Source organism: Rhea pennata, chromosome 11 (assembly GCF_028389875.1).
Source record: "Rhea pennata isolate bPtePen1 chromosome 11, bPtePen1.pri, whole genome shotgun sequence".
NCBI classification, from domain to species: Eukaryota; Metazoa; Chordata; class Aves; order Rheiformes; family Rheidae; genus Rhea; species Rhea pennata.
The window spans coordinates 14,659,367-14,680,751 of record NC_084673.1 but is presented as its reverse complement, the minus strand read 5'-3'; the positions used below and the strand labels follow the sequence as shown (position 1 = coordinate 14,680,751).

The following is a 21,385-nucleotide window of genomic DNA, read 5'->3' as shown; positions in this document are numbered from 1 at the left end:
AAACACCTGCTGGCCCTCTTCCTTCCTCCTGTGCACCTCCCCATGGCCAAACACCTTTGGTTTGCTGCTCACTGGGTGGCAGAGCTGACGTCTCTGCGCCCCAGGATTACGGCTCATGCGTGTTGCTGCTCAGCCCCCTTCCAGGTCTCCAAACCAGTACAAAGCTCTGGGCTTGCAGCCAATTTGCTCACAGGTTTATCATACGCTGACATTGTTTCTCTATAAATAGGTCTACCTTTACTGACATTATTGATTCAGCTGCCTCTCTTCTCACTAATACTCTTTGTAATGTATCCAACCTGCCTTGGTATTTCACCTAATGAAAGTCTGAAGTCAGAGGAGTAGAGGTCAAAGAGGGTAAATTGCAGGCGTAAAGGTCCTGGGCTTTAGAGGCAGTGTTTGGTAGGTGAGACCTATGATCTTGTCAACAGAGCAGAGCTGCAGCTTCCCTGCTGAAGGAAAGTAATCCATCAAGCCACTTTCACATTTTATTAATGATAATTAGAATTAAACTAAGCTTGTTTTGCAAAGCCCTTGATCTGATTCATTCATAGGATAGCAATGACAACACAAACCCTATGTGCCTATCATCTCAGACAGTTCGGTTTTGAGAGTAGGGAGCAAAATTTCCCTCGCAGATATGAACACGCCAAGTGATGTTCGCCTTGACATTAACTCAAATTAGCAGCCCAAAGTTGTACTTCTCTTGATTGCAAACTTTAATAGGTCATTTGTATATTTTCTTTATTTAGTTTTTTTTTTGTAATCGGTTGGGCAGTTTTTAATATGTTGCCTAACTTTCTAGCGGCATGGAAGCACAAGTGCCAAGCAAAGCCTCTCCTGTGGGCTGGGTCAGGAAGGTGCCCTGCTCCGGGCGCACCAGCCTCACTCCCTGCTGAGGGGTGCAGAGCTGTTGCACAGAGGCAGGACACCAACCAGCCAGGGCAGGTGTTCAGAGGAGGCTCCACCAGAGCAGCCCCAGAGAGGACTGCTCTGCAGGACAGCCGTAAGCTCACATTGAGGTGCTGAGGGCTGGGTACTCGATGTGTGTTGGTTTGCCAAACTAATGGTTTGCCATGGGGACAGCAAACTATGACTTTGGATGAGGAAAAGAAGTTGTACAGCAAAAGCTGTGCTAGGTCGTGCTGTTTTTTTAATACATTTCTGAGAAAAATAGCACATAAAGGGTGTCCTGGTTAAAGATAGGATGTCCTACTGCCAGAAAAAGCATTAAAGAAGGAAGGACCTTTTTTCTTGTAGTGATCAGAGCAAACACACTTGTTGGAAAGAAGCACTGGGAGTGCTGGGGAGCACCACAGGCCCCGGCAGCACGAGGCTGGGGAGAGCAATTCTCAAGTGAGAGAGCATCACCCCAGAAAGGTGCCTGGCGACCTCCAGCTGCACCACGCAGGTGTCTCCTGTCCTCAGCGTATCTCCATGTCGGGGTGGTCAGCATGGCCCAGCAGAGTTGCCAGCCTAGACACTGCTGCCATGGTCGCCGGTGGCCCCAGCTGCCCACTGGCTCCTGGGTGCAGCGAGGAGGCCACAGCTCATTCATTCCAGCCTGGCGTGGTGGGCCGTGGGCCACGGCACGGCGGACGAGCCCGGGGAGGGCTGGGGAGCAGCGCTGCTGCTCAGCCCTGCCAGCTTCTCAGGGCTAACCTCAGAAACACGTGCTGGGAAGTACCAGAGTCCTGCCTGAGGCAGATCTGTGGCGAAAGCACCGGCTGAGGATTGCTTCTGCTTAAAGTCACATAGTGTCTCAGATGGAGTCACTAACACACTTCCAGAGGGGAAAAGATTTGCTTAGGCCAGGTCCCTGCTAGCATTAAAGTGCAACACGGACTGTGGTAAGAAAAGGGCTGATGTTAGAGACCTCTTGCTGGGTTGCTCTGCAGTGACCCAGGACTGAAGCTGCCAGGAACCAGAGGGCTGCTGGGACTGCAGCAAGCCCCATCTGCAAGGCCAGAAAACTACACAGAGTTTTCCCCCTCAACAGACTTAGGCTGGTCTACAATAAAATAGAGCAAAATGAGAAATATGTGGTTGTTAATAGTGTGATAGCAATAGCTTGGTCACATTTGCTGCTCTGTGGCCAAGTGCGTGCACCAGAGAAGCATTTTTCCTTTGAGCATCACCCAAGGCAGAGGAATGCTTCTCTGAAAGAGCAAGGTCACTGTGCTTCGGGCTCTTAGCCCGTGTCGGCCAAAACTGGACCCTTAAGGGGTGCGTACTCCGTTTCCCTGAAGAACGTGTGCTACCCTGCTCCTGGGTCCCTAGCTTGCTGCACCTCTCCTTTCTGCGTCCCTGCAGGCACGGGGAGCCCGAAGGCCCCGTGTTTCAGCTGGGGACCTGCGTCCCAGAGACGTGCTCAGCATCGCCCGAGATTTTTGGCAAAAAGTGAAACTCCAGTGTTGTTTTCTGCCGCCGTGCGGGGGGCTGCACTCACCTCGGCACGGCTCTGGCGGCGCGGGGCCGCCGGCAGCGAGCTGGGCGCCCGGTGGCAAGCGAAGTGCCAAGGCTGCCGGATTAATACGCCATTAAATACCGCACTCAGACCAAACAACATCCCCCTCCGCCCCTCACAAAATATAGGAGATGATAGAAACCGTTTCACGTATTGTTAAAAGTTTATACTATCATCTCTGACTTCAGAAATGTTGCCGTTGTTAACCTGGGACTTACTTAATCAGAGCTTTTCATTTACTCCTAGTTCTGAACTGTAATGAGTCCTTTAACTGTATAAATAAAAAGATCTAAAGATTCAATAAACTATAATGTCACAAATGGCAATCGTCTCGCGTGTGAGGCCTCTGCTTACAGAGGCACCTCACAGCTGGAAACAAATGCTTCTGTGTAACATTGTAAATAACCTCTAAGCCCACTACTAATTAAACTGAAGCTTCACTTCTCTTGGGCATTGAATATATGAACCAATTAAGAAAATATCATTTTTTCTCAGAGACCTGCACTATCCTTCTTTTAGAAGAAAGAAAGAAAAAAAAATAAAGGAAATGGGGAGAGAGTGAGAGAAAGAAAGAGAAAGAAATTAGGAGAGGGGAAAAAAGGAAAGAAGGCGTTTCACAGAAGGGACCACACTGATGCGCTGGGGTTACAATAATGAGACATTTCTGCTTTAAGCAAATTTTGCACCTGTAACCTGCAGAAATATAGCCATAGCACTTGAAAAATTACTTCAATGCTGCACAGTGCCATGAAAATTTATCTTTGAGATGATTTTATTGCATGGTTACCCTAGGCAATTAAATCAATAAATCTTAACTGTCAGAAAGGTTGGCCCGCTGCCAGGAATAAATGAAATGCGTGAAATCAGTAAATAAAAGGTTTCTGACAACTCATTCTAGGAATTATTTAGCAGTTGGGCTTTTTGTTGGTGTTGGTGTCGGTGCTGCTTTTGTCTCCAGCATTTATTGACGTCCTCTCTGAGGAACACTTATGCTAACGTAATCATCGTGCAACCCAGAGGCGCGGGGCAACAGCTCTGCGAGAAGAGTCGGGCTCCTCAGGTAATAAATTACCCTCCCAGCATTACAAAGCAAACAGGAGTTTTGGGGCCTGTTCAGACAGCGCTGGCAGAGGTGTTCAGCGAACTGGGTTTTGAGCCATGGGCTGACAGTGCATAGGCCATTCCAATGCAAGATATGAGTGTTTTGTGTGCTGGCTCATGGTGTTCGTTATTAAAACAGATGTGCTGTTTTCATTGATTAAGAGAAGACTGAGGTTGAAATGCCTCCTTGAGACACAGAGGTTACATTTCCTTAGGCCAAGGGAGTCCAGTGATCACTGCAGGAGATGCCAGATTTGACAGAGAAATCCTAGTTATGCCCATGTAAACCCAGAGCAGTCAGTGGAGCCGCACTATTTTTCATGGAGGTGTAACAAATCTGGAGGCCTGAATCTGATTCACTTACTTACCTTGGTGTTTGTCCAGTTAACCTAGTGTGAAATATCTTAGAATTAGGCTCAGCACCTGTCTCATTCCAAAAGCCCTTATGGTCTGGCCTCCTGATTATCAACAGGCTACTAAATTTAATCATCTACTAAGTCGTGTTGCAAGCGTGTCTTTAGTGGCTGGCCAGGCTGGTTCCTTCACCAGCAGAGCGGCCCCACCACCATGCCCTGGGCCGGGGTCCCAACCGCCCCAGCTGCAGAGACGCTGCTTATGGAGGAGGGAGCAACCCCTGAGCCGAGCGACGTGCAGACGATGCCTGCAAGGAGCAAAACTAGCTGGTGTGCGAGGCTGCTCCCCGAGCCCCGGCACGTCGGGGCAGCTGGGGGAAATGTGTCTCCGCCTGACACCAGCTCTGCTGCGCCAGGAAGGTTTTTGAATGCCATGGAAAAGAGCCCTCGGCCAAAACGCATCCATGTCCAGCCTCCGGACACGCGTGCCCGTCAGTCGCGGGAGCCCGTAGGAGCAGGTCCGGCTCCGCCGGGGGCACGGTGGCTCTCCTCCACCACTCAAGCCAAGCCTGAGACATCTTGGCCGTGCGGGGCGGCGGGCGCTGGGCTTGCCGGCAGCTCCCTGCGGGCAGCGGCGCCCGGGGGCTCGTCAGCGCCCAGCCCACGGCGGACGGTCGCCCGCCCAGCGCGCCGCGTAGCAGAAGGAGTCGCAGGCGCTTGTGGGTGCAGCGAACGCCGCCGGGCGTTTGTAACGCCGCCTGCAAGCAGCGTCTCATTGCCGGTAATTCCCTGCCAGCACATCCCGAACGCGAGGTGATTGCTCTTAAATTGACGGCTTGAAGCACAATAACAGCCTTTTTATTTAGTTCCTGCTTGGTAGGCAGAGAATGTAGAGTTGCCAAAAAAAAAAAAAAAAAAGAAAAAGAAAAAGAGAGGAAAGAAAAAAAAAGGAAAAAAAAAAGAAAAAAATTGCAGGATTTGCTCTCTGTTCCAGCACTGTGGGGCTGGGACGGAGAGGTAAGCAGGGCTCCCTGTGCTCCCCAATGCCCACGTACGGCACTAAGGCACAGGCGGGGTGCCCTGCGGCAGCCCGGCACGGGTGGCAGTCACCCTTTAAATGCGACATGGGGCTTTATCCTCAATGGCTGTCGTGTTACACCGGCTTTGGAGCTCCAGTGCTGCGTGAGAGCTGCTGGCACCGAGGTTTCCAGGTGGGTTGGATGGCAGAAAGGGATCCAATGACCTGGTGCACAGAAAGCAAAATTTAGCTCTTGTAAAAAGTAGAAGATGGAGCATTTGTCGTGTGGCTTCCTTGCCTCCCACTGCATCCATTGCTCACGGCATCCTCCAGCCAAATGCCCTTCAGCTGAATTCCAGCTGTGTGGAGTTGGCTGGGAAGTGGGGAGCGAATAGCAGGGGGGTGTTTTTTTTTCTTTTTTTTTTCCTTTTCCACTCAGATTTTTTTCTTCAAAATATAAAATCTTGAACAAAGTCTTATGTGATACTGCAAATACCAGCAGCTGCATTTGTGGGCAGCTGCACGCCAGCCGCTGTAAATCACTGCCGAGCCCCTCAAAAGACACAATATGCCTGAAAGCCGTGAACAAACTTGTGTCTGAGGAATATGATCAGGAAGTAGTTGAGAACAGCTCCACCGTTGGTTTCACAGACAGATGACGTAATACGAAGGCAGATTGACCCTAAAGATTATTGCCAGGCTTTGCTAAGTATTTCTGGCCTAGGAAAAAGGCCAGCGCTGTCAGGTAGTATCTTTTCTCCTGCAGTTCAGTTCCTGAAGTCTAACCTACTTATTCATCCTTTGTGTTTAGCCTTTTTTTTTTTTTTCATGTGCTTAGAGGTCCAGTTCCCCAGCAAATAAGTGAACATGTCTCATTTTCAGAAGGACAGTCTACATACATGACTGAAAAATACAACAGGGACTTTTCCATAGTGCATGTGACCAAGAGCTTCTGTTGAACATTAGCCTCACATGTGGTTTGTGTGCTGAACACATTCACAATAGCTATCAGAAAGTCCTTCCAACCTCAAGGACACAGTATGGGGGAAAAGAGCACTGGAAATCCCTGTGCACATGTGGCTTTTTTAATCAAAGGGATAAAAGGATACCTAAATTCACTTTGAAATGCAGCTGGTAAGTGAAATCTCTATCATCACGTGAAAGCAATACTGTGTTATTTTCCTTTTGGCCCATGGAGGAGGGGCTGAGAGCGTCTCAGCACATTCGTGAAAGGCTTTCGGTTACACGTCCTACTCTAGGCTCTGTGGGCCACAAGAAGCACGAGCCAGACCTTTCAGAGATAAGCAAGTCTTCACCACCTCCATGTCTTTCAAGTTGCCAGCAAAAGGTCCCGTGCTCTAGAGCAGCTTCTTGGCATGGGCCAAATCCATTCCTGCAGGAGACATGCAGCTAAACCATCCCAGCTGGTTGAGGGATGGTAGCTGCTGCGGGAAGCCCAGGGAGCAGCTACGCGACCCATCACCCTTCTCTCCGAGGGCCACCGCTGGCCGCGGCTCGCAGGGGCCAGCACGGACTGCAGCCAGGTCTCAGCCCACTTCCACGTTATTGATCCTGTTACCTCGCCGCTGGTATCAGCGATGTCATTTTCTAACATTAAGTCAGTTTAAGTCTCCGTAATGCTACAAACACAAACACATCCATTAAAAATTCAGACCAACGGCAGCTCTCCCACAGACAGTACTTACTGTACTGTACTTCATGCATCCTGGGAAGAGAATCAGAAAATAGCAGAAGACAGAATAATTTGTAATGATAAAATGGGTTACATTTTCATAAAAATTTTATTTTTACTTTTTTTAAATAATTCAATGCACTGGCAGTATAATTAATCCCTCTATGAGAGACACAAATGTACCAGTTCAACCAATATTATTTATACAGAGACATTGTGTTTAAAAACAACAAAAGTACATTTAAAATGTTTGTACATAAAGTATTACTGCGTTTTTTTTTGAAGAAGGAACAAATGTAAACAAAATGCATAATTGTGCAACACGTAGGAAATACAAAGCAAAACAGGCAAGATACAATTTTATACATATAAAGCAAAAGAAATCAAACTTTTATAACTATACAACATTTCAGTAATTGCTTGACATTTTAACAGTTACCTTGGTCTGTACAAAACAACTTATACTTAAAACTTTACAAGAATAACATGCTTGTTCAGAACAAAGACACCTTGTGGAATTGCAATGATTATTGATATGGTATTTGCACACGAGGGAAAAAAAAAAGCTAGTTCAATAGTAAATAAAACGTAAGAATGCAAGGTAAAGGGCCACTTAGTAAACTGTAATCTAATTCCAATAGCTAATTAAGTTGCACTGCAATGTAGAAATTAAATCTGACTTTTGCTGGAAGACCAAAAGGTCATCATGTTGCTCTATTTCCAGGAACCAGAAGAAAGCATATGTAAATTTTTCTGATATTTTGGTTACTTTCACACACACACACACGCGCGCGCATGCGCGCACGTGCCAAAGAAAAGGTATTTACTAAACCAGCCAGAAATGGTAGGCAAGAGCACGCAAATGCTAGACTTCCAACACTGCTAGGTTAAAAAAACAGGACAACTAGCAAGAGCAAACATTTGTTTAGTTTGCCAGAGTTCCTTTTCCTGAATTTTAGTCGCATTTTTTTCTTCTTCAGAAGACAGGAAACAATTTAATTTCAATTGAGCCTTTTAAAAAATACTGGGAGCGCTACACCAAAGACAAAACACAAACCAGATAGCCCAAAATTAAAGCAAAAAACAAACAAACAAACAAAAAAAGCAGATCTTTTGACTTGTCATACATTGTGATGCTGTGTACTAGGCCTTTTCAATATGGGTTTAAAAAAAACCCGGCATTTAAGATTCAGTAGAAAATACGCAATCCAGAGATGTCAGAAATACAGACAGGAATAAATTGTACAATATTTTATGGAATTACAAGGACTGCCAGTTTAGATAAAATGTACGTAGCTTTGAACGTCCTCAAATGATACATATGGCTAAAATTAAACTCCTGATTGCATCAACTTAACTAAGGCAGTGCCCGATTCTGCGATCTGGGTGCTGAGCACTACGGTACATGGAGCTACTCCCATGGATTTCAGTGGAGCAACCTGCAGGTTAAGATGCTCAAGGGAAGAAGGGCAGAATTGGGCCTGGATAAATATTTGCCATGGCTTCTGAGTGTACAAAACCCATTTGGCTTAGAAAACACACTTTAGCCTGCTGTAATGTCTTTGAACTAAAGTAACAGATTCCATCTCAAGACTGACAGCATTTATGACACATTTAAATTTATTTGCCATTTTTCTATGCAAGCTAATGCTGATGCCAGTAAATATTTAAACTCAAAGGTAATGAAATTGCAACATGCCTTTTAGTTAAAAACAAAACATATGCAAGCCTAGACAGAAGGCAGAAGTTACCCTCCAATTCTTTTAGCAGAGATTATCTGGTACTCAATCAAAAGAGGTCAATATATACTCAGCTTGAGTATATATTTATAAAGCTGCATTAGGCCATATAACACAGCCTGTAAAGGGAGAGGACTAGTTTTTCAGCTGGTGTAAATCAGCACTGACATCTATGGAGCTACTTAGAGGCACAGCCAAAGCTTTGGCCCACAGTCATCAGAAACATGCAACGATCATTCACTCCATATGTAAAAATCTCAGAGGTGGGAGTGAAAGTGTAATCGACTTCAGATAAAAAGCTACTCTGGTCATCTAGTTTCTGATAATGCTTTTCCATTCTCTGTGGTCTAAAGCAGTTTTACGATGTGCTCCATACTGCATAGCTTTGCAAAGTACGGTATTTCCTTGCAGGCAAGGATTATGTACATTAATCATTTCATTGGCATGATCAGTAGAAAAGGAATGATGATAAAAGCTTTGGGAGTTTATCTGCATAGAGATATATTGGCAAAAATTAGTTGGGGTTAAACGGGCTGATCCTCAGCATGTGCATATTGGATTAACTCCACTGAAATCAGTACTCCTATACCAGTTTATACCAGCTGAGGAACTTGTACTCTATATCATCTCTGTCACAAATAAAGCATGTTTATTCTTATCCACAATTCAGTTCCTTCACAAATTCAGTGGTAAATGCCTCCTGCCACTGGGTCAAAACTTCTTCATGTGGAGTCCATAACTCCACATTATGTGTCACTGAAGTCAGTAGTGGTTTCCCTGAGCAAGGGCTGAGTCAACACATGGTCTGGTTGAAGAGCAAGTCTGTGCACAGTCGCTCCAGCACCGAGCCAGAGAACGTCAACTACTTTCGGTGGAGTGAGGGCTCAGCTAGAACAAAACTGGTGCAATTCCATGGAATTAATTGGTTTAATGCAAGTGAATTTCTGGTCCAATAAGTTGAACTCTAGCAATATTATGCCAGATTTATTAGTGAGCTTCTCCCTTGATAAACAGTACTCAGCAAGCTCAGTAGGACTTGCTTGACTGCTGTATGACAACAGCATTTGGCCCAATGACTTCCATGGACCGAGCCAAGTTACTCTACATTTGTTTGGATCAAAATTTGGTCCGTTTTAATGTTGTTCATTAAAACAATAAAATTCAGAGCCCGATTTTCCTTCTAACTCAGAGAAGGAGATAACTGAGTAGAAATAAAGATTAACTTCATTAACTACTTAATGTATTTCAATGGAATTACAACAGAGTGATACTTGCACAGTTGTGTCTAAAACCATATCCAGCTTAGAGAACTTGCATAGAGGGGAACTCAGGTAAAGTCAAAGATGAAAACAAGTCTCAAACAGCTGCAACATCCGCTCGCATGGCTTATACCACTGGCATCAGCAGTCCTCAACAAGAGTCCTGTTAGCACAAGTGGTCCTGTGGACACCACAATTCAAACTGCAATTCTGCACACAGTGACTATTGCCATAGTTTTATTATGTTACAGCATGCAATGCTCCTGTCGACCTGTTCAGTGTTTCTACATGCAGAGCAGGTAGAAGTGAGTGCTCAAATCCAAGTCCCATCTGCAGCCACAGAGGACCAAAGCTAAGACTAGTGCGCCTGCCACATGCAGGCAGTGAGCTGAGGTCACTTGAGCCTGCTGGGCATTGCCTCCCCCCACCCGGTGTCTCCTCCACACCAGGACAGCGGCCAGGGCTATGTGGTGGATCCACAGTGCTCAGGCACTTGGTCCAACACCTCGAGCAGCTTGAGGGCTCTGGCAGTCCAATGTCCTCTTGGTGGCCCCTCTCCAAAGGGGAGCACATACATTGCTACTTGAGCTGACCACTAAGTCCCTGGGTTTGATCCTTGGAAATGTCGTGAGAGAAAAATGATTTAGCTCTGTGATGACTTCAGGGCAGTGATAAGCTTCAGCTCTTTATGATATGTGGTGGTAGCATGAGGCGAATTAATGAATTGGATGAGGTGGTGCCGTATTAGGATTTTGTATGATACCAAGTCACAGGTGTTATTTTGCAGGACATAGCAACAAGAAGCACTCACAAGTTAAACTCATAAGGCCACCCCGCATGAACTCACCCCTGTTTCTTTAGATGATTTTTCACATCTTTACCATTGCCTAATGTGATGAGCTGTCTGAGATGCTCCTATATGTACCCTGTTACTCTGAGCACAGCTTATCTTCATAGTGTTTCTCAAGTGCCCCCTGACATGGTCAAGGTTGATTCTCATCTAACATCAGTTGTATGCAGTACAACAAGCTGGTGTGAGATGGTCAGAATCACTGATATTGGAAGACAAAATAAATAGACCAAATATCTTTGAAAAGGAGTATCTACAGTAAAACTACCAAGTAATTCAGAAAGGGAGTGGCACTGTGGCAATGACAACTACTCTATGTCAGGTAGAAACATTTCATATTCAGTCTCCGGGAGATTTAGATAGTAAGAGAGAGGATAATCAAGCAAGCATGAGGTCTCTTCCAAACTTACTGATTCTATGATTCTATATGTGTATATATACATATATATATATATATATATATATATATATCACTAGACAATGCAGAGTGTCTGTATGCATTGTTGTGTCCAGTGGTCTGGTTATATCACAGACGTACAGGAGGAGTATCAGGGTAACTGAGCCCTACCAATATTAACAAGACCTGTTCTATTTGTATTTATAAAATACTACGTAAAATAAAACTAGAAGATGTCATAAAGATGGTGGACTGTTTTTTTTGTGTGCACCCTTCTGTCAACCCCCTACTGCACTCCACTGAAGTCAGGGAGATGCTAGGTGAGGCAAAGGCACACCTTGAGCTGTGTGCCACTCATGTAATGGGCATCTCTCTCTAAACTTGTTTCAAAATGACAAATTAATTTTCTTTGGTGACCTGCAAAATATTTAGTATTTCTTAAAAGTTCAAGACAGTGGACTGCTACAAATGCGTTAACCTTCTGAAAAACAACAGCCCTAACAGTATGTTGACATTGTTTTCAGTTTTTACATTGACTTCAGTGACCACAGGACCAAGATGATAGAGTTATTACTTTCTGTCATATCTGCTTTGCTTGCAAAGAGACAACGGATGCAAAGGTGACTATGCATGTACTACAGAGGAACACATTAATAACTCTGATACCACTTAGCAGTGTTAAGAGTGTGTTCTCTTTAAGGCTACCACCTCTTTTTTCCTTTGCTATGACAAATGAGCACAAACTTGCTGTTGCAAATCCATTCACATACACACACGCGCGCATACACTCTGCAATACTGTCTGTAGCGCCGTTTCTCCCCATCTCAAAGCAAAGTATATTAATACCCAAGTCAGAATCTTTGAAGGGTCCCATTTTTTCAATCTTTTAAGCCGCACTCACAAAACTAATCACTGGATTTAGATAGCACTACGTATTAATAAAAACACAATGAAAACACTTCCTCCAAAGTACCTAAGAACTTGTCTGTGAATCTAAACCATTATAATGGAAGAACATCATAAAATCTGTGAAATTAAAAAATCATAGAAATTAAGATCTAGATTCAATTTCTCAGATTTTGTTTCATTAGAAGGAATAAAAATCCTTAACCTTTATTCTTAAAAAAAAAAAAGTACCACTGAAATCAGACCTGTCCCTATCTTTCAAAGGTGGTCATCTATAAATGAGACAATCAATATATTCACAGAGAGGCTATTTAAATGATTAAAAGCCCAAAGCCCATGTAAAAAAATCTGAAATTAAGCTATGAGAAGCAAGCTGGGAAGTACAATCAAACTATCAAAAAACAAAGGCTGCAAGCTAAACCTGAATGACTAAAAAAAAGGCTAAGTACATAAAATAAAATAAAATAAAATAAAATAAAATAAAATAAACCCACAAATACTGGGCCAAACCTGGCTAGCTAAGCTCAGTGTGAACTTTCCCTGCTGTTAGTTTTCTAGAGTGGGAAGCGCAGTTGGTCCTTCCAAAGCAGCTGCCTGAGCACAGCTGAGGCTAGCAACCAATGGGACATGGTCCAGTGGAACATCGCCCGTATGGGATACATCATTTCAAGCTTTTGAGCCCTGCTCTTGTGGACTGTGTTTCCAAGTGCACATCACATGGCTGGAGGAGCTCACTGCACTAAAAGCAGGATATTCCGCCTGCACATGGTAAAATGCTTCACTTAAGACCTACTGTAGCTCTTGACATGGAGGTTAAGTGCTATGTAAATGCCTCACTCAAGCACTTAGGACTTTGCTGCCCTAGGATCTTGTACTAATGGAGCTCCCAAATGTTTGTGTTTAGCCCTTTGCTTTGCATGCTGTCTTCACTGCTGAGCTATGGTTATTGCTCCAAACCTCCTGAAGCACAGGACACAAATGACAGTCTTGTCAGCTCTGGCAATTTTAAATGGAGCTTAGAGTCCTTCTTAAAGCCCAGCTGCAGAAATCAAGCAATTGCATCAGTGTCTCAGTTTATCATCATTCAAAATAAATGTGTCATTTTCTGGCCCTCAGCATGCTTGAGAAATGCCTGAAAACATGTCTTGAATTCATCCTCAAAGCCCCATGATCCAGAGGGCAAATATAGGAACCTAAAAAGTTTATTTAAAGGAAAGGCATGATTTGAAGCCAGTCCTCTAATTTTTGGTGCTTGGTTCACGACTGTGAATGTCTGCAGTGGGCAATGTTAAGAGCAGACACAGAAAATGCTGAAGCAAATGCAAGTGGTTTCCCCGTGGCTCACAACAAACAAACAATCTTATTTGATTAACTCTGTTTGAAATAATATTTTAAGGGGTAAAACAATTCCACAAAGATGACATGTTGGCATTTGAAATGAGATGAATATAGTGCCTGTAAAAGTGCAATAATCCTCAATAACTAACCCAAAAGAAACATCATCCCCAGGGATAAGAAGGTAATTCACTCCCTATATTTAATTTGTTCCTAGGCTGCTTTTGAAACAAGACTGCTAAATAGTAAGTTGGCTTGTGATCCTAGGCTAGACTGCTGGACTTATCATGCCATTGATTCCGCATACATTTCAAACTAAGTCGCAGGATGCAAAATCAGGTGGGCTAATTCCTTAAGCTGTTTAAGCAAAAGATTGTGAGCATACGCTGAATTTAGAGATAGGAGTTTGTTTACTACAAGCAACAGGGAAAAAATAATACACTGACTTCACTGACTGAGTGCAGCTAACTCCTTGAACAGTCTTGTCTCTGAAGATGGTATTTCAAGATGTACCTATCTTCATAAATTCACAGCTGTCTAGGATTTCAGTCTACATTAAAGAAAAAAGTGAAGGCAATGCACTTAATTATACTAAATAGTTACTGAATCCCGTTAGTGGGATCTTGTAAAAGGAATGGAAAACTTTGGCTTATGACAAAACCACTCCACCACTACTTCATCTCAAATAGTCACTCTGCTTAAATAAAAAGAAAACCTTCTGCAAGTACTTTCTTTTCTCCTTTTTTTTTTTTTTTTTTTTTTTTAAAAAAAGAAAGAAGAACGCCCCCCCCCTTTATTCTACATTTCTGAATAGTTTCACTGTTGTGGTTTTGTTCATTAGCTACTGGGGCCAGGATCAGCGTGACAAATGCTGTCGATTCATGTTTCAGCCAGGTTACCAAAACCCTCAAAGAATAGATAAGGGTATATATATCGATCGCTGTAGGAACAGGAATGTGCAGATAACCCAGGATGTGCACATTCTGCAAATGTCCTTTGCAGACAACCCCAAACTGGATGATTTCTCTAATGAGCCCTTGGCTGCATTTACAATACACCCTTGTGGAACAAAGTATTAGGAATTATTGATTTTTAAGGGAAGCCAGTATTAAAGGAAACTAACATACAACTGCTACAGTGATGTTTGCCTTAAATGTGCACTGGGCATAGTCCTTAAGCTGCTCTTATTGCAAATATGCAAGGCCTGCTCTAAAAATCCTAACAGTCTGAACCTTTTAAATGGAAATTTGTCCTATTTATCTGGTCACAACCCAGTGAGCAGAATCCAATAACTCACCAGATTAAAGGACATACAGGATTATATAGCAGAAGGTAATTGCAATTAACTAATATCTGGATAGCATTTAATACACATATTGTATTATTTCAATGAGATGAGACAGAATAATATTTACATTGCTGTGAGCATTTTCAGTTTATAGAAATGGAATTTACAGTTTAGTAAGGTATGCAGGCATTACACCAAGGATGAGATGAGACCATTTAAAGTCTTGTGAAATATTGATAAAAATTCATTTTGCTTTGTTTCATGCACCAGTGCATCTTGCAGTGGTACCAAAACAGCAGTGCAGTTTATAACAGGGGAAAAGAAGAGGAGGAAAGAGCAAATGTGAAATGGTCTAATTTATTCACAATTGCTTTGAAATTCTATCTGATTTGTCTCATTATTATTCATACATTAGAATAATAGTCTGAAACATGACAGCATGGGTAAATAGATGCAGAGCTTGGAAAGTAGGTAATTTGACTGAAGAATTCATTGCCATTATTAAACAAATGTTATATTTCTTTTGGGTAAATCTGGTGATTTTATTTAATTTGTCATTGTTTTCAAGATAGCAATATAATACTGTTTGTTTCTAATGCTCTGAAATGAACAAAACAGGTGTAAATTGATGCCATATGGAATTATAATTTTTCAACAGTAGCTGGTTAGTTAAACTTCCAGAGAATTTCATGAAAAATGTGCATACAGTTATTAATGGACTTTTACATACAATATTGATGCTTAAAGTGTAGTGCTCCTGATAACATCTGCTTTCACTGAGTCACTATGCAAGAAGAGATTGTTCTGTGAAGAAAAACCTTTGAGATTAAACAGTAAAACTGAAAGAAAATTTACAGATTAGCATCGGAATGGTAGAGGAGACTATGAAAGCTAATATTTTGAAATTGTCTAAAAACTGCATTGTGCTGCCTACTGAAATTATGAAGATGACAATAAACAGGTAGAATAGAATATCAAAACCTCATTGCATAGTGTGTCATGTTTCTTAAATGAGGCATTCCTTCACCTTTTACCTCCTAACACCTTTGGTGATCTTACACTATGTACCTGTAAGATATTCAATGTTCTCTTTTAGAGATTAAGCCTATAGAAAGTATGAAATCTTAGCAATGATGTACTGTGTCACGTAATGATGCCAGTATTAAGTGCTGAAAAGCTTGGTTCAGATTCAGAAGGCGATTTTGAGTGAATAGCTATAACTTCTACTAATTTATTTCAGAAGGGACTTCTCTTATATATCCTCAAATATTTAAGATGCTTTGTACTATTTCTCAGGAATCCGTATCTTCTCAAAGTGCTTTTTTGTTTTCACTTGAAGGCAGCATGGACTTAAAACAATACTGCAGGAAATGTACCGTTCCATAAAGCACATAAGGATGGCAGGATCCAGGAGACACAAGGCATAGAAAATTGTCAAAAATGAGTAGATGGTACAACACATACTGCTAGAGTCAGAAGTTCCATTTCTGGTGACTTCTACTTCCAATAGATAGGATATTAAAAAAGGCAATAAAAATGAAGTTACATGAATAAATTTCCAGAAATGAGTGGAGTTCCACCAGTGATCGTCTGTGCGCTGGTAGAGGTAGAGCAATGGGGATGTTATGAACAGGGCAGCAGTCACTACAATAAATGAGCCTCAATGCGGAGCCAGTGGAGTCCTTGGCGAACATAACGGACCAGATTGGTCATACTGCTGTGTTGTGTTAAGGGTCCCATCACTGAGTCCAGGTCTACAAAGAATTCTGCAATACACAGGAAACAGAAGTCATTGTTTCAGGCAACCGTACAGAAATACATGTATTATGACAATTTCGTACTCACTAGCAGCACTGCAGTTAGTGAGCTGTCAAGACCTTGTACACACGAGCACATGGTCTGTAGAAAAGACTCCTCATACACAAGGCCTGCATTAAGGTGGCTCCTAGTGTCAAGGTCAGAAGGTTATATGGTGACATCTTGTCTAAAGTCTTGTTTAAAACACTGCAAAGAACCTCCCCAGCAACTTCTCCATTCAGTCTATGACTTTGAACCCATCCCTATCATTTAGAAATATCTCCTGGCTCATCCTAAAGATTGCAAGTGATGGAAAGGACATTTCTAGGTAAGTTGTCCAAGAATCAATTGCCCTCACATCACAGAAATCACCTCATCACAGAAATCTGTCACAGAATACTTCACCTTATAATCTTCTTTAGGGTCAAACTCTAAAATTTAAAATTGATATCCTGTAACTCATTTTGTACTGGATTTTAAAATTGAAGAATTTAAACAAAGGCAACAATGTACTTCTTAAATAGACCAAATTAGATTATCCAGGCTGGAAGTCAACCAAAACATGGTATGCGTGGTTACCAACGGTCTTACTTTAGTTCTGATGATCTTCATTTTCAATTTTTTTTAAGAGTAGTCTAGACTTGCTGACCGTATGATTTGAATAGCTGGCAATGAACTATGACACTTATTTTCTTCATGCTGTACTCCCTCCTGGGCATGAAGAGTTGGTCTGGATCCTAAAGAGATCCTCCACTTTCTGTTACTGCCATTGCAGCAGCTTTGGCCATCTGCTCATCCTGTAACAGCTTCAGAAGCCCCAGGGGATGGGGGGAGGAAGAAAGGGAGAGAGGGAACATGGCAGAAAAATGACAACTAGGAGATGGGAACCCTCCTCAACTGGAAGCCCCTCAGAGTATAGATGGCAACCAACTATCATGACAACCAGTGGCTGAGCCCCTACACTTGCATCCCATCTAAAATCTAGTCCTCTCAGCACTCAGCCAGCTAACACTGTCTTGGCTGCAGTCTTGAAGAGCAGATGCTGGATACAAAATCATTATCAGTACTTCTGCATGTAAGTTCTGCTTTGAACCATCTTCTATGTCTTCTATGTCTTCTATCCAAGTATTGACAGCCTGACCCTGGTCAGCTTGGGAGCTACAACTGTATCACAGCACAAAGTGATATGGCTGGAGGCAAGCATAAAGAAAGCTTAGGGATATCACTAGTCATGTTATGATTCTGTAGCCAGCAGTTACTTTTAATCTTCCTTCCTCTGTCTTTTATTCCCCTCCTCTAGTGTGAAATCAATACATTTAGAAGTGAAATAATGTACTGTCTTGCTTGCGTTCTAGCGATCTAATTCTAGGCTCAAATAAACAATAATTGCTTTAAACACTGGGAATTCAGCTTGAAGACTAATTTCAGTTTGCCGATCTGAAATTATTTCTTGAAAAAGCTATGAACGCTAAAGCCACTTATTTAAGTTATATGTGAAATAACAGGCCTTCATCACTACAGAGCTGATGGTTTTCTACTGCAGAGCAAAAGTGCTGCTATCTTTAGAAGCTTTAAAAAAAATTCGATTTTGTAAAATCAGTGGAGAGTTTGATGCTATAATGGGTGAACAGCTCTGACAGTCATCCAGCACAGACTAGCACATGGGTTGGCTTTGGGAAGGGTGAAGTTTAGGCTGCTCTGCTACGGAGGCACATTTTATGACTTACTCCCATTCCCCGGCATGCCCTAAACTCCACCAACTATGGAAAATTCAACCAAAGGTACTTTGCTGTGTGTTCCTCTGTTTTTCAATCCAGATCAGCTTGGTAGGTCATAGTTGTGCTGCTCTCTTTCTTGCTATGCTTTTTTACTTTAATGGTACATGTTTATAGGAGGCTCACAAGAAAGGGATCTGCCTCCTGCTCTTAGCCAGCCGGACATGAGTCAAGTCCAAGCTGCAGGTCTGCTGGCATACTCAGAGGAGCACAAAACCAAAGGTGGCAGCCATGCACACAGGGAGGGTGCGCTACAGACTCACTGATGTGGCTATGTAGCTCCTGTGATGCAGAAGAGGTCTCTTGTGTCTGCATGGGCATAACCTAAGAAACAACTATGGTAGCAGGAGCAGCCTGCTAGGCTGTTATATATTAGAATGCTTGGGCCACATTTTTACCTCAAGCTCTAATAGCTCATCAGGGACATGTTCTTGAGCAGGACACCCCCTGTGATTCAGAGGACAAGAGGAAATATTGTGAGCTTACCACCAAAAAATAAGTCACTAGGTCTGATTTTTGACTGAATATTGGGTTTTCAGTTAAACAGGCTTTTTCAAAAAAAGACTCCAATTTCCAAGGGAAAAAAATCTCATTTTTTATAACGACCTGAATGCCTAAACTGAAAGCGTAAACCTAAATAAACAGAGACCAAGAGATTTATACATTGTTGGGACTTAGGGCAGAGGATATGGTTTGCACCTGTCCTGTTTGCTGCCAGTCCAGCCGGTAAAGGTGGCTTAGAGGTAGCTGTGGAGTAAGGAGTGAGCCCTGTCCCAGCAACTAAGATGCATGTGTTTTGAGTGATTTCAGAGATGCAAGTGGAAACTGCTACAAACTACCATTACAGTTAGATTTCATAAAATAGTACGTTATTTCTCTTGTCAAAAGGTCTTAAATATATCCTCACGTAATGAAATCCATCATGTGATATGATGAAACCTGCAGACTACGGCAGCTGTTCTTATGTACTTCTGTTTTGTTACACCATGCTTTTTTCAAATTGTAGTTTAAGTGTGCAACTTTAAATCTAAAATTTAATTAGGAATGAAATGTCTTTCCAGATAGACTGTAAAGACAGGCATGCAATAACATGTATGAACATCTGATTTCTCTTTCCAATGACTTACGAGATTATAGTTATATTTAAATGAGATTTGAAGCAACACAAACTTTCCATTCACTGTGAGTACAGCGTAGTTTATGAAACAAGTAAAGATATGACCAAATAGGGCACAATCCTAGGTGTCCGGCTCACATGAGAAACCCTTATTCATATATCCAATCCCACTAAAATCAAAGGGACTGCTCATCTGAATAAAGATTACTCCTATATGACTTTGTAGAATTGGGTTTATTTGATTGTAAATCTAAATGAGAAAAAGAAGAGTATAGAGGGGAAAAATTCAGAAAAAGATTCAGTATTTTTTATCTCATCCAGCTCCAGGATTGATAACAGTAGTGTCTGGGTATGTTTGCTGTCTGCTGGCTGAATGCCTGAGCTATTTTGATTCACTATCAAGCAGAACATTTAACAACTCCACAACACACAGGGCTAATTACAAGATTATCACCATCTCATTCTCCTGTCAGAGCATCCTCTTGCATTTTCACTATAATATTCTGCAGTACATTTCACTTTTACATTTTATGAAAATGGATGCATCTATGGAAAAAATCCAAAATGACTGCACTGCTACTAAATTAACGAATGTGAACAAAGACAAGAAGCAGTGGGGAGGACTGGACAGAACTTCTATTATTGTTCCTCATCCAGGGATAGATCATTATGACCTACTATTCAGACATAAAACCCTATAAATCTCAAGCTTGGTTTCTCTAAATCAGTGGAAATTTGCCACTGACATTAATGGGAGTAAGATCAAACTGCATACAGTGAACACGTTTGTCGGGAAAAGTCAGCCATCTGAAGTTTCAGTATAATTTAAGAGAATGAGCCAATTCACAAAGAGACTATTTCCCAGTTAGGCTCTGCACCTCCAGTATCAAAGAAAGCTTTGTCAATGATTTGCGCAAGCCCGCGCTGGAACCTCAATAATTACATTACCATGGGGGCAGTTCACAGCTGGCCAGCAATAGGGCAAATTTGTGCTTTAGTTACATCTCTGCAACTCCACTCTAGTCAATATAACCCAGTCACAAACCACTTGCCAAAACTCCTTGGAACAATCATGGTAAAGACTTACGTTTTGCTGTTAGAAATAAATAAATGGATTTGCAATCCAATCAGGGCAGCCAAGGCCACAGTTTTCAGTAGACATGTCATAATCAGACTCCCTGCATAAACGTAACATCTGATGTTTGCTTATTACCCTATCTAGCATTTTAATAGTCTTAAACTGGATGAGAGAGCAGTCTGGAAATAACTTCTGTGCTCCAAGAGAAGCTGAAACTGTGAACAAATTTTCAGACTCCAAAGCCCTCATCACTTGGGGCTCATGTCTGCTAAATTATTTGCCAGCTGCTCTGACAACCCTGCATTCAGCATGTTACACATATCTCCCCCTGTGCTTGACAAGGGAAGACATAAATTGGCTATGGTGACCAATGAGCAGATTTGGTCTGTTTGCTCAAGCTGTCACAGCTGTGCTCTTAGATGGGGCGGTTCTAGGTTCAACCCCCAACAATTCCTGTTAGGACAAAAAGAAATCTAATGCTGATGAGTGAAACAGGACAAGGACGCAGTGGCGCAGGGCACCTTTGTTCTCCTTAGTGAGCTTATCAGCCATGTCCCAGTGCTCATAGCTCCGCAGGACGTTGTTGGTGATGTTGACGTGGCTGGCAGCCATGTGGTGGATGCGCTGAGGGATGGTGATGGTCCCTGCTGAGGAAGAGCCGCTGGTGCCTGCACTGCTCCCGGCAGAGCTGGCTGGGGATGGGCTGAGGGACATGGGTGACGGCGTTTCTGTGCTCCTGCAAGAGGCGAAAGCAGAGTGAGTCCCACTCAGGCACACCGCTTACCCTGAACTTGCGAAAAAAACTCCACATCCCAGCTGTAGGAGAACATGCAGTTGTATCTCCTCATTTTATGACAGAGGACAGCTTATAAACTGGGGCTGACTGAAAATAAAAGAGATTTAATTCTCCCTACAAATGAACTTGTTATTTAAAAAAATATACATCTATCATAAAAACTGAACAATCTTTCAGAGAAAGAAGTATCTCATAGCTGTAATGATTTTTCTACCTGCTGCCAGAAGCTGCTATGGCAGTTAGAAAACACTCAATGTGCAATATTGGCTTATCATCAAAACATTTTGTGGAAACCACAATGACAGTTTGCTCCAAATGCAGTCAACACAATAAGCAAAGTGCAAATCTTAAAAGCACCCTGCAGAGCAGTATTAGGAGCTGAAGGTACTGTAGGATTATGAGTATGTCTATCGGAT

The 21,385-nt window shown here is 42.5% G+C and overlaps 1 protein-coding gene across 1 annotated transcript in view; it reads right to left on the bottom strand.

Moving 5' to 3' along the window:
- Window positions 1–14,538: 14,538 nt before the first annotated feature.
- AFF2 (ALF transcription elongation factor 2) overlaps window positions 14,539–21,385 on the bottom strand; it is a 325,935-nt gene continuing 319,088 nt past the window's right edge. The window contains exons 20-21 of the mRNA XM_062584442.1: window positions 20,695–20,909; window positions 14,539–16,172 (exon numbers count right to left, since the gene is read on the bottom strand). Of these exons, the coding sequence (XP_062440426.1) occupies window positions 16,051–16,172; window positions 20,695–20,909 (337 nt within the window). The 3' untranslated portion in view covers window positions 14,539–16,050. The remainder of the gene's footprint in view (window positions 16,173–20,694; window positions 20,910–21,385) is intronic.